The sequence below is a fragment of the Mixophyes fleayi genome, chromosome 1, assembly GCF_038048845.1.
Source record: "Mixophyes fleayi isolate aMixFle1 chromosome 1, aMixFle1.hap1, whole genome shotgun sequence".
Lineage (NCBI taxonomy): Eukaryota > Metazoa > Chordata > Amphibia > Anura > Limnodynastidae > Mixophyes > Mixophyes fleayi.
Window position 1 is genome coordinate 43,891,139 of NC_134402.1, and position 14,000 is coordinate 43,905,138.

At 37.2% G+C, this 14,000-nt stretch overlaps 1 protein-coding gene across 4 annotated transcripts in view; it reads left to right on the top strand.

Annotated features, from left to right (window-relative positions):
* The window catches only part of CPEB2 (cytoplasmic polyadenylation element binding protein 2), a 69,641-nt gene extending 58,117 nt beyond the window's left edge, over positions 1-11,524 (top strand). For all 4 annotated transcript variants that reach the window (XM_075194674.1, XM_075194675.1, XM_075194672.1 and 1 more), the window contains 5 exons: positions 239-328; positions 3,555-3,673; positions 4,952-5,066; positions 5,825-6,006; positions 7,614-11,524. In XM_075194674.1, coding sequence (XP_075050775.1) covers positions 239-328; positions 3,555-3,673; positions 4,952-5,066; positions 5,825-6,006; positions 7,614-7,841 — 734 coding nt within the window. In that variant the 3' untranslated portion in view covers positions 7,842-11,524. The remainder of the gene's footprint in view (positions 1-238; positions 329-3,554; positions 3,674-4,951; positions 5,067-5,824; positions 6,007-7,613) is intronic.
* The last annotated feature ends 2,476 nt before the right edge of the window (positions 11,525-14,000 follow it).

Below are 14,000 nucleotides of genomic sequence, written 5' to 3' on the forward strand. Positions count from 1 at the left end.
GTCTAGTTCAGTTTGGACCGCATTGCATTCTGTTTGTAGGCACCAAATATCCCTCTAGGCTCTCCTAAAGGACCCTGTGTGGAATTAACCCCCCCCCCCCCCCCCCAATGTTTTATAAAAGATTTCTTTGATTTTTGTCCGTTTTAACAGCTACTGTTTCTATAATGAAACCTTTGTTACATTCTATATTAAATGTGAGCTTTAAATAACTAAAGCTTTTTCATCCCTGTTCATCCAGACGAGATCACTGCCAGTTTTCGCCGGTTTGGCCCCCTGGTGGTAGATTGGCCGCACAAGGCAGAAAGCAAATCCTACTTTCCACCAAAAGGTGAGTCATATGTTCTTGTTTTTTGTTTCATTTTAAAAAGCAGCTCTAGTTTGTCGTAAACAAGCGCTGGGGGACATTTATGAAACGGGTAACTGCAAAAAAAAAAAAAAGGTGCTGTAACCAATAGCAACCAATTGGGTCTCGATGCCTTTGTAAATATGAATTTCTGTCAGACATAACACCTCACTATTTTCACTTTCAGTGCTCACATGTGTAAAATTATTTAATGTGAGATGTTGGTCTGTAAAATGCAAACAAAGTGAACCCAGTGCCTGCACACAGTAACCTTTTATTTTATATACGTAGCACAAAACATCTAGATGGTCCGCCCCGCACTCTAGGTACACGCCCACTCTGTGCTCACGGGAGATACCCCCGTAAACTATAAGTGCACCTAAGCGTGCAAAGATGCGTTACAAGCTGATGAGGCCACTGTGCAAATATTGCATCAAATTTCTGACCTCCTTATAACCACCTAATATTTATTACACAACACTTCTGGTTTTCGCCTAAAATACTGCTTCATGCGTCCCTGTAGGATGACGCTCAACCTCCGCAAGCTAGGGGCTGGTGGAGAAATAAAGTCCTTCAGTAGAGTGGTAACGGGCACCACACCTGCGCACAGCAAGAGATGCCTCTAATATGCGCTCATTCCTTACCTATATCTCATTTCCGTAATGTCACTTTGCAGATTAAAATCTGATTTTGGCACTGGTACGCGAAACTGGGTACATCAATAACCGTGACAATGTAGCCTATCAATTTACCTAGGAATCATTGACATCCCTGAGATAGGAAAGCCCACGTATCAGCCAGTACCACATTTATATAATAATCATCCTCCAGTATTGAATATATGTATTGAGAGATGACCACTCTCCTGGGATGCCAGGTAGACTCCCAAATTCCGAGTAGGTTTCCCGGGACAGTAGACAAGTCTCCCACATCCTGGCCATCTGGTACCAAAATGACGCGATTCGTGAGGAATCACATAATTTTGACCCCGCCCCCACAGCATTTTGTTGTGGGGAGGAGACCAAAATGGCGCAAATTGCGCTGCCCCTTTCCGCCCTCCCGCAACATGTCCTGGATGCCAATAACATAAAGTTGGCAAATATGGTTTATTATGAAATGATCAGGTGAAGTAGATTTTCCTCTTTTGAAATGACCATCTGCGTTTCAGGAAAGTAGCACACACAATAAATATTGCACAATTAACCAGGTATGCTCATAATGTTGTAATTTATTCATTATTTTATATGGGGGATGATTCCTGTTTAGTTATTTTCGAATAACTGTGGTGTCATAATGTGTTTCTCTTGTATATTAAGTTTTTTTTGAAAGCTTTGAGTATTTGGACAGCTTTTAAATGAAGCCGGTTTACTACCAGCCTTCTGAGACACATCGTGGCTGTATATCCAAGGTTTCTTATTTCACTCTGGAAAGCAAACTGGTGTTTTGCATCCAGGAAATATCTAGTGGTATGATTGAGTGACAGTATTTGAATAATCCCTGCAAACCTGTAGTTCAGGGACTTGCTGCGTATATTAAACTTTTAAGTTTATAAATAACTGACCCCTGTGGCCTTTTTTTTTTTTTTTTTTAAGCTGCCCTGTAGTGGACAGCTGCAGGCTTTGTAGTACGGTGATTAGGAAAAACAGTTTTGATTTTATGCACAGACTTAACACCATGTAAAGTTTTCAGTTACTTTATTCAGAATACAAACTAGTATATATTGGTTCTTGTTATAGTAAAAGGGAAACGCAAATTACATTATTTTTTTAATACTAAGTTAAATTTGAGTTTGTGCCTTCGCGTCTCCTGCTTGGCAAATTGGTGATGCGAGTCACTGATACATGTTACTGCAGTTTCTCAGTACGTCTCCTGTCACTGGCTGTCATAAATGAACAGGTTTTTTACGGTTCTATAGAAGGAATACATGTGCTGAGGAGCAGATAAGAGGGACAGTTGTAGGCGAGGCAGTACACTCTGATCATCCGAAGTAATGAGAGAACGGAATGTGGAAAACATTAAGGAAAAACAGCACCTGTAGAATAAAATGAGCAACCGGATACTGAATACTGAGGGTTAACTTTTTATTTTAATTAGTTTAGATGAGGATTATAGGAAATAGTAAAGAGTCAGTAGTCCATGCGAAGATGTCAGATGTTGGGTATGAACTATAGCCAAGTATAAAATAATTGGAATAAGAACAAAATGTACATAAAGTGTTTAGCCTATGTCTTATCACCACTTTTCCTAGTGCATTCATTGTAAAATTATCAAATTCCATTTATTTATATTCCCATTACATTTTCCATGCCGCCACTTCTAAATGTCTGCTTCGACCACTGTATGTATGTGTGTCAATATTCCTTTATTTATAGCATGCTGGCATTACATAATGCTGTACATTGATGGGATCATGTCAAATAAATAACATACCATGACATGAAACAGATTTTTATTAAATTGTGAACGCTTATCTACCATGACATGGTGATCGCATTCGGATAACTACTTACACTAACCATTAATATCAGTGGTACATACCTCTCTGTTGCATCTAAAGGTTCTGAATAATGTTTGGAGCAGAGAAGGAATAAGGGGGGACATGATAGAAACGTAAAATATATCAAGAGTTTTAACAAGGTGCAGGGGAGAAACATTCTTCAAAGGAAGAGAAATATTAGAACACGAGGACATGGACTGACACTGGAGGGAAGTAGGTTTAGAGGAAATGTTGAGGGAAAACTGCTTCACAGAAAGGGTAGTGGATAAAGGGAAAAGCCTCCCATCAGAGGTGGTAATACAGTACAGCAATATAAACATGCTTGGGATAGACAAAACGATATCCTTACATAGAACGAAGTATCAAATATGGTTTGAGGCTACCGTAGGTTAAGAAATGGGCAGACTAGGTGGGCAAAGTGGTTCTTATCTGCCGACAGATTCTATGTTTCTATGTGACCTAGCTGAAAGTTATACTGAAAACGCCTATGAATAAATGGGTTGGGCGCTTGGCCACAGTGAAGGCAGTCAGTCATCAAAGGGCTAAAAATAAAGGGGTGATTTTACTCTGCACACTCAAATTTGTCAACTGTATGAAATACTGCATCCGGACAGTGACTACATTACATAGTATGAGACAAGATTGGCTTAATACGAGTTTATTTCTATTATTAATAAAAGTATGATAATTTTTATCTTTTTGTTTATGCTGTAGGTTATGCATTTCTTCTCTTTCAAGAAGAAAGTTCTGTTCAAGCACTTATTGAAGCCTGTATTGAAGAAGACTCAAAGCTGTATCTGTGTGTGTCCAGCCCCACCATCAAGGACAAGCCAGTAAGTGAACACAGTCTTCTCCAGGCAGTGGATGGAATATATTAAAAAGTTGCAGAAAAATATATAAATATATTTACCCAGGAGAGGGAGATGAAACACATCCCTACAAGGCTTAGCGTTCAGTATTGATGGATTGTATTTATTTTTGCTGTTCTCTACCTTGCATATTGATCACGCTGCCTTTTTTGTTTGTTTTGAGTAAAACAAATGGTTGTCAGGGGACGGGGAATTTAACAGCGTGAACCAGAAGTACAAGTTGAGCTGTTAATGATGCAGGAATTTCACTTCTACAACTCTGGATAAATAGATATGTGCTGTTTCTGAGACCATGGTCCAGCATGTCGGGGGGGATTATATATAATATATATAAATAAATATGTATATATGTGTGTGTGTGTGTGTGTATATATATATATATATATATATATATATATATATATATATATATATATATATATATATATATATATATATAAATTAGGATGCATCTCCTCCTTCTGCATGCAGTACAGGTGGCGTGAAGACGTAGCTCTGACTCTAATCTGGTCTTTTAGGTGACAATAGGATTATTGACACCATATATCATTTTAATTTGTTAGTGCAAACTGTTTGGAGCAGGAACCACTTTCCTATTCTACTACTAGAGTGTGTCATCCTCTTGAGAACCAAAGTTGACTTCATACACAACGTAATCTTGTCCGCCAGCTAGGTCAAATTGTAGTGTGTATGGACCCAAAAAGTCTGATTGGGCTTATTCGGTTGACAGCCCTTGGCCAGCTGGTAAATAACGTTGGACAACTCCCACATCTGACTGTGAGGTCACGGTTAGACTGTTCTAGTTGTGCCCTATGTAATTTTCCACATCTACTGTAGGAAGCACATTTATAATAAGTGACTGGCGCTCTGTAAATCATCCAACAAGTGGATACTTGCTGTTTTAGTGGCTCCTGAAGGCTGGAGAAACGCTTGCGTAAGGCTGTGGTTTGAGTGGCACTACACAAGTGAAGTTATACATATTAGTTACGTGACTCGTACATTTAAAGAACAAACCAGAAGGTATTGTGGATCTACAACACTTACAAACTTGAAATCAATCAAATGTATCTTCATTTATTACTATGTAACCATTGTTCTATTGTGTATAAATATTACAGACTACAAGTTTATTATAGAACAGTTTATTATATTGCAGAAAAAACGTGTTAGCACTAAATGTGGTTGCTTAGCAGTGTATTAGACAACCCCGGTGGTAACATTGCCATAACTTCTCTGGAATAGGTACAGATTCGTCCTTGGAATTTGAGTGACAGTGACTTTGTGATGGATGGGTCACAACCCCTTGATCCCCGAAAAACAATATTCGTGGGTGGTGTTCCCAGACCACTGAGAGCTGGTAAGAGGTTTTTGTTGTTTTTTGTTTTTGGGGTTTTTTTTGTTTGTTTTTGTTTGTTTTTAAAAAGTGCTGCTTGACCAAAATAGCCTCCTCTGTATCTATTGAAAGGACAGTATAATCTGGTTGCCGTTTGTCTTTATGTGCCATGTAAAACCTTAGATTGCTCAGGCTGTAATTATACACAGTGTAATGGTGAATAATGCAGACGTACGTCTCTCTAGATTCTAACGTATTCAGTCATTCCACTTTTTTTGAACAAATTGTATGAGAGAAAACACCTTTGAGATACATAGGCCGGTATGAGTAAAACGGCCATATATGTCACTACCCTTGTTCTGGCCAGATCATCCCGCATCCTTCTAAAAGAAAACACATTATAACTCTGTAGCACTGAATATATTAATGATCTGTCGTCTTCCACCCACACATTCTCTAAACATAGTCATTATGCAGTGTAACAAAGCTCTGCGGTATAAATACGTTAAATATTTGTTTATACAACTCTTCTAAACAGTGTTCAGACAACAGGTGAAAACACTGTCAAGGAAACGAAATGTTGTTGCATCTTAAGTGAGGTTTCAATACATCATGTTCATTTGTTTAATGCCTTCTAAAGAGAAGCATCTTTAGGACTCTAGCGCTCTGTTGACCTGAAGATGGAACCACATACTCTAAAACGTTTGCAATTTCTTAAATCCGCTAAGAGTGTAAACACTTTCCAGTGTCTGGTGCTAACCATGTGCTTGTCCTTCCTGTAGTGGAACTGGCCATGATTATGGATCGTCTCTATGGGGGAGTTTGCTACGCGGGAATTGATACAGATCCGGAATTGAAGTACCCCAAAGGTGCAGGACGTGTTGCATTTTCTAATCAGCAGAGTTACATTGCGGCTATCAGTGCTCGATTTGTGCAGCTGCAGCATGGGGATATCGATAAAAGAGTAAGTGATTATTCCCCCACACACACACATTTATCTTAGTGTTTAGTACAGGTACATTAAAACGTTAGTGGTAGTTATCTGAAAGCAGACTGTTATAAGATTGTATAGCTTTCTATGCTTCTGTGATATTGCTGGTACATTTAGAATTAACCATCTTTGCTCAATGATTTTTTTGGTTTGGGTAGAAGACGTTTTGCACTTATAGATGTATAGGATGGAACGGTAATAACTGTCTTGTAAAATAGCTCACTACTTATATAGTGATATATATAGTGCACAGATACCTCAAACGCTATAGTTCTGGGTTATCGGCTTGCAGTCTTCTTGCCAAAAAGTGATCTGTACAGTTTGGAGGCTTCAAATATGGTATGATAAATTGTCTTGGGGGTAAATTTATCAAGCTGCGGATTTGAAAAAGTGGAGATGTTACCTATAGCAACCAATCAGATTCTAGCTGTCATTTTGTAGAATGTACAAAATAAATGATAACTAGAATCTGGTTGACATAGGCAACATCTCCACTTTTTCAAACCCGCAGCTTGATAAATTTACCCCTTGATTATACAAGTAGATTTTTGGGTTTTTCTTTATCAAAGTTGGCTTTTGTGGATAAAATATACCCTATTAATGTAGGATTTCTTTTCTTTTTTTCTTTTGTTTTGTTTTGTTTTTTTTTTTCTTTTTCTGTAATTGATATAAACACTTAAACAATAATTCTCATCTGATTTTAAGATGCTTTAATGGATGCAACCAGTCACATTTCTCTCTGGCCACCTCTAGTTGGTGGTTGGAGAGACTCCTACATCACAGCAACACCAAGTAACCAATATATTAGAAAGCCGAATGCTCTCATTAAAAACTGATGAATCTACAAAACTTGATTTCAGAATACACTTTATAGTAAAATTAACACTGACCCTTGATGTAGGTTTATTTGTCCAATATTTACATCAATCTTCAATCGGAACATGCAGAATTCATACTCCAGACTTTCATATACGGTTGGCATATTGTCATTTTGATGTAGCCTAGTCCAGTCTACACTCTAGAGCAGGCTTGGCTAACCTGTGGCACTCCAGGGGGTAAATGTATCTAGCTCCGATTTTTTTTCAACATGCCGGAAATCGGCGACTTTGCAGCTAAAATTTAAAGCGGCGATGGCTTGTAAAGGCAAACTTGCACTTACGAGCCATCGCTGCTTTAAATTTTAGCTGCAAAGTTGCCGATTTCCGGCGAGTTGAAAAAATCGGAGCTACATACATCCCCCAGGTGTTGTGAAACTACAAGCCCCAGCATGCTTTGCCAATATATAGCAGCTTTTTGCTGGAAGGGTATGCTGGGACTTGTAGTTTCACAACAACTGGAGTGCCCCATGTTAGCCAAGCCTGCTCTAAAGGCATAAAACAATAGACCAGTAGATTCTGGCATCTAGTTCGTGTCCGCATATTATCTGCATATGAATCCAACTGTGGTCGATCTTGTTTTGCATTTATCACTTGGGAACTGGCTTTATACACCGCTGCATCTTGTTGGGATCTTGCTTTTGCCGGGTGGCAGTCAAACGCGACAAAACTCATGTTAGAATTCTGTTCATCCTCTGCTTCCAGGTAGAGGTGAAGCCATACGTGCTGGACGACCAGATGTGTGATGAATGCCAGGGAGCCCGCTGCAGTGGGAAATTCGCTCCGTTTTTCTGTGCCAATGTCACTTGCCTGCAGTATTACTGCGAGTTTTGCTGGGCTAACATCCACTCTCGCGCCGGACGGGAATTCCACAAGCCACTGGTGAAGGAAGGAGCAGACCGCCCTCGTCAAATCCACTTCCGCTGGAACTAAGAATTGCTTATCTACCACTCACTGAGAGATGGGTGCATGCGGCTTACTGTGTTTAAAGATACTGACATGCAGGAGAAATAAGTGCATTCTTCTGCTTTTTCACCCCCAGCCCTCTATATGTGCATCTGTATCAGCAGCCAAAACACTAAAAGCCTCTTGTTTTTCACCAAAACCCCACATCTCAGGCTTTGATCTTTTCATGTTAAAATAGGTTGGTTTTTTTATATTTTTATCCTAGTTCTTTTATATGTAATGCTGAAGTTAGATATGGGAATGTTCTGCATAGGGGCAACACAGTCTGCTGCTATATAATATATATATCTATATGGATGAAGTGTGCACTTATTTCTAGACATGGATTTTTAACTTAAAAGATCAGCCCCAGTTATTTACCAAAGGTAGCAATTAATAGTGAAAATGGAAAATGTCTGCTACTAAAAGATTATTTTTATTGTTGCTATTTTAAGTGTGTATGTAAATTTTAAAAAAAAATATAGGGTTGATTTTTTTAATTTTTATTTTTTTCGCTCTCCATTTTGACTTGCAAGAAATAATACCTCAAGATAATCTGATTTTTATTAGCTATTTTTAAACATTTTTAATCATAAGCTGTATTAGCTTTGCTGCTATATAGGTGTTGTGTGTAATGCCACCTATTTATACAGGATTAAAAAGTTTTCAAAAAAATCTGCATTGCAGAGTTAATGCAGGCAGCACAATATGGCCGAAACTGCCATAGTTTTAGAATGTGAAATATGCATGTTTAACTACCTGTCTACACCATATGCATGCACTAGAACTATTAACGAATCACAAATACGGTATTGCAGATAAAATGAAAAATAAAAAAAAATTAAAAAAAATAAATAAACAAAAACAGCTCTCTTGAAACAAGGTACAATAGCATGAGCAAAATTTACAAATTTTGTAGCAAAAAAAAAGCATATTTGCATGAATTGTGAATCAAGTAAAACAAATGTCCTTAAATGTGTACAATATGAAAATTTGTTTTAGATTAGTAAGTGCAGCCATTTTTGTGTCCTGGTTAGTAGTGGACTTCAATTTACAAGGATTGGATGTAATACTGTAATCCCCGTGCAATAGTTTGGTGTGTGTGGTTCTGACTTGTGACGTGAAGTAGCATAGAGAAAAAAATTAAATTGTATTAAAAAAAAACAAAAAAAACATTCACATAGTTACCCCTGCCCAACTTTAAAACGTCATGGTTTAAAACTTTCTATAAAAACCAAAGATGGCCAGCACACTTGTAATCAGTCACCAAATGTATAACCCAAATGCTATTTATTGATGCATACTAGTTACAAATAATATTTCTATTAATAATAATAAAATGCTTGATGCTTTAGAGTAAAATTAAAGTCAAAATGGAGATGGTGTAATGCAGACGGCTAGTTGCATAACAATTCCCCTCTACCTTCAAGACAACAGTGACACGTGGCTAAAACTTTATTTTGAAATTGGTTTCCTCTGCACACTTTTTTTTTTTTTTTAAAATTGAATTAATTTGTAAAGGCTGCTAAATGATCGCACATTTTTGTTTTTACATATTGATTATGTATTTATTATAAGAAGCCAACAGTAAAGAATAATAGTTTTGGCTAGGAAAAAAATAAATTAAACATCAATAAAAAAAAATAATTAAATCTCAACAAGCCATGAGGTTATGCAACTAGCCCACAACAAATACTTCAGTATGGGGAAAAAAAACAAAACAAACAATCTTGGCATATTTTCACTCCACAAATATACCAATTTAATGCCGAAAGAATAGAGACAAGAAGGGGTTTTTCTAGATATAACCCATGGGACAATCTTCTGTGTATGAAAACTGCGTTCTTACCGGTTGTCAACAGCGTGCTTTTTTTGTACTGTACAATGTGACTTGTCTCACCTTGATGTTTCAATGTGGTTGTAGTTCACGTTTTAAATGTTTGAAATTGTTACTGTTCTGAAGAGTGCTTCTTCTAATTTATTTATGTACCCTTACCTGTTCCTTAAACTGGTCTGTCATGTTCCCTGGGTCTTCATCATTAATAGTATTCTATCGACCTTCACCCTCCCCACCTAACTCCAAAACAATTCTGACTTTGTTATGCACTATAGTTTTTTATCTGAGAGAAATCTTTGACAGTCAGCTGTTTTGAAATGCGCTTGTTTTAATTAACATCCGTTTTTTGCAATACCTCGATTTTTTTTATTTTTGAATTTCTAAGAAGAAAATAATCTTGCCATGAATCTTGTTAAACTAATAAATTAAAGAGGCGCATCTGCTCAAGTGAGAAAACAAAATCTCAATTTGAAATTGTTTGGGGGTAAATGTATCCCCCATCTACCAAAAATTTAGAGAAAATCTTTGGAATTTGAAATGGAAATATTCTAAAAGGGGGATTGGCAGAAAGTCATTTTATTGTCATTTCACTTCTGTGTGGAGCAGTCCGTGCTGCTTCAAGTTCTAATCCTGCTTTTCGTGTATGTATTTGTGTAGTAAATTCTTATTTTCTAATTGTTGAACACTGTATTGGATTTTTTATAAATCATATTTATTTTACTATTTTTGTAGAAGATTGCTAGTTGATTTTGATTGTATTTTTATATTTTTAAAGCTTCACTTTTGCTCCCCCAATGTGCATATTGCTGCCCAAGTGTATGACTATGGAGGGAAAAAAAAAAACCTTAAAAATCCACACTTTTTGTTAAGAAGGAAACATTTAGCATTTATATATTTGTGTATGGACAACACTTGATATTTTATCCCTGACGCATCTGGCTGCACAAAGCCTCTCCTCAAAGATGCTAGAAAACTTGAATATAACACATTTTGGAAGGCTGACTAACCTCGATTCTGTGTTGTGATGTGCAATACTGTTTCTAATATTTGTATAAAAAAAAAAACAGTGTAAACCTTTTTAATGCAAATTTATTTTTTTCATTGCATATTTTGCAGATTTTATCCACAGTGTCATTTTTTACTGTCAGAAAAGATACCCCTTTTGTCATTGCAACTATTTTTTAAAATCCAGAAATCTTTGTACTGATGTAAATGATTGTAGTTATTTTGGATAGTGTTTTGCTAACAAAAGGAGAGACTTTTTTCATGCATATTTCTATTTTGTTGTTTCTTTTTTTTTGTTTTTCTTTTATTTGTGTTTTTGTTTTTTAGAAGTAATATTCTTGTCATTAATATCATTTTGTATTTTTATGTGGGAAAAATATAATTTTATGACGCTAATTGCTAAAGTTTTATTTTATTTTGAATTATTTTTGGAGCTGAAATCTTTATACTATTAAAGCAACTAGTTTCTAATTCAGAGTTTCTGTATAGAATGGCACAAGTGGCTTAAGGAGTGTTTGGATTGTAATTATTAAAGGTTCTTTGATATGCAAATTTAGTTGATTTATATTTTTTGGGTATTCTGTATAATTAAGAGCCCATGCTTAAGGACACTAGGTGATTGCCTTCAGCTTGAACTTTTTATTTTTTATTTTTGAGATAGTTTAGTTAAAACTTTACTGTTATCTTCCAGGTGTCTAAATCTCCAGTCTGTCTGTTGTACTGGTAATTTAACTCTGTAATGAAATAGTTTGCTGCCAACTATTTATATTAAGTAATTTTTAAATATTTGTAATATTGTTGACTGACTAATAAACTTAAGTTATTGGCATGTCTTCTCTTATTGACTCATTATTGCTAATCATTATGCATCCTGAAAATACAATTTTATGTATTTCTGCAAATATAGCACATTTTTTGTTAAAATATTTTGCCAGGTTAGGAACATTGGTACTTTGCATGTTCCTCTTGGTGTGTAGAAGCCTACACACCAAAACATGTTGATTCTTTTTAAAACTGTATTTTACCAGACAACTCAACAATCCTCATATCTTTAAACACTTAAATATACATTACTAAGGGCTAATGTATTGACATTTAGAAAATATGGACATAGAGTAACAAGTAAAAGTGACAGTTGATAGCACCACTGGAATTACTGAGGATTCAAACAAGATTAATGTTTACGTTTGTATCGGCTATTGGTAAGTGATGGAAAAAAAGCAACAGCTTTTCTGCTGCGCTAAGGGGTTCAACTGCATAGAGCATAATTTTGAAAAAAGCCAGTCCACAGCCTTTTCTAAATTCTAACTGTGTTGATCAAAAAGAAAACAACCAGCAAGACAGCTGGCAATATAAAATTAACCTTTTAACTACTTGAAGGGGATGTTTTAATTCTGTGTTAGGAAACCTATAGTGATGTCATTTGGGACATCATTGAGGGAATGTTCATGATATACCGGTTTAATATAGGATGGTTACTAGTTCAGCCCGAATAATGACTCCACTGTGTACAGTCATGGCCAAAAGTTTTCAGAATGGCACAAATATTATCGTTCACAAAGTCTGCTGACTCAGTTTTTATAATGACAGTTTTCATATACTCCAGAATTTCATGAAGAGAGTGATCAGATGAATCGCAATTAATTTAATTTCCCTCTTTGCCATGACAATGAACTGTATCCCAAAAGCAACATTTCCACTGCATTTCAGCTCTGCCACAAAAGGACCAGCTGATATCAGGTCAGTGAGTCCCTCATTAACACAGGTAAGAGTGTTGACGAGGAAAAGGCTGGAGATCACTCGGTCATGCCGATTGAGTTAGAATAACAGACTGGAAGCTTTAAAAGAAGGGCGGTGCTTGAAATCATTGTTCTTCCTCTGTTAAACATGGTTGCCTGCAAGTAAACACGTGTAGTCATTGCTTTGCACAAAAAGGGCTTCACAGGCAAGGATATTGCTGCTAGTAAGATTGCACCTAAATCGACCATTTATCAAGAATTTCAAGGAGAGAGGTTCAATAGTTGTAAAGAAAGCTTCAGGGTGCCAAAGAACGTCCAGCAAGCACCATGACCTTCTCCTAAAGTTGATTCAGTTGTGAGATCAGGGCACCACTAGTGCAGAGCTTGCACAGGAATGGCAGCAGGCAGGTGTGAGTGCATCTGCTCGCACAGTGAGGCAAAGACTTTTGGAGGATGGCCTGGTGTGAAGGCGGCCAGCAAAGAAGCCACTTCTCTCCAGGAAAAACATCAGGGATAGACTGATATTCTGCAAAAGGTACAGGGATTGGACTGCTGAGGACTGGGGTAAAATCATTTTCTCTGATGAATGCACTTTCAGATTGTTTATGGCATCTGGAAAAACTAGTCCGGAGAAGGAAAGGTGAGCGCGCTACCATCAGTCTTGTGTCATGACAACAGTAAAGCATCCTAAGATCATTCATGTGTGGGGTTGCTTCTCAGGCAAAATTGTGAGTGAACCCATTCCATTAGCTAAGAACACAGCCATGACTAAAGAATGGTACCAAAGCATCCTCCAAGATCAACTTCTCCCAACCATCCAAGAACAGTTTGGTGATTAACAATACCGTTTCCAGCATGATGGAGCACCTTGCCATTAGGCAAAAGTGATAACTAAGTGGCTCAGGGATCAAAACATCAACATTTTGGGTCCATGGCCAGGAAACTCCCAAGACCTTAATACCATTGAGAACTTGTGGTCAATCCTCAAGAGACGGATAAACAAAACCCCACAAATTCTGCCAAACTCCCAGCATTGATTAGGCAAGAATGGGCAGCCATCAGTCAGTGTTTGGCCCAGAAGTTGATTGACAGCGTGCCAGGGCAAATTGCAGAGGTCTTCAAAAAGAAGGGTTAGCACTGCAAATATTGACTCTTTACATAAACTTAATGTAATTGTCAATAAAAGTCTTTGACATTTATGGACTGCTTGTAATTTTACTTCAGTATACCATAGCAACATCTGACAAAAAGGTTTAAAAACGCTGAAGCAGCAAACTTTGTGAATACCAATACTTGTTATTCTTAAATCTTTTGGCCATGTCTGTATAGTCGACAGGTCCACTTTAACTGCTTAGAACAGGGTTTCCCAAACCAGGTCTCCACAACAGTGCAGGTTTTCTGGATCACATGTGACATAATTAGGACCACCTGTGGATCTGTTACAATGTGTCAGTCAGTAATGAATACACCTGTGCTCCAGCAAGGAGATATGGAAAACATGCACTGTTGGGGAGCCCCTGAGGACTGGGTTTGGGAAAGCCTGGCTTAGAAGATACATTTTGTGTG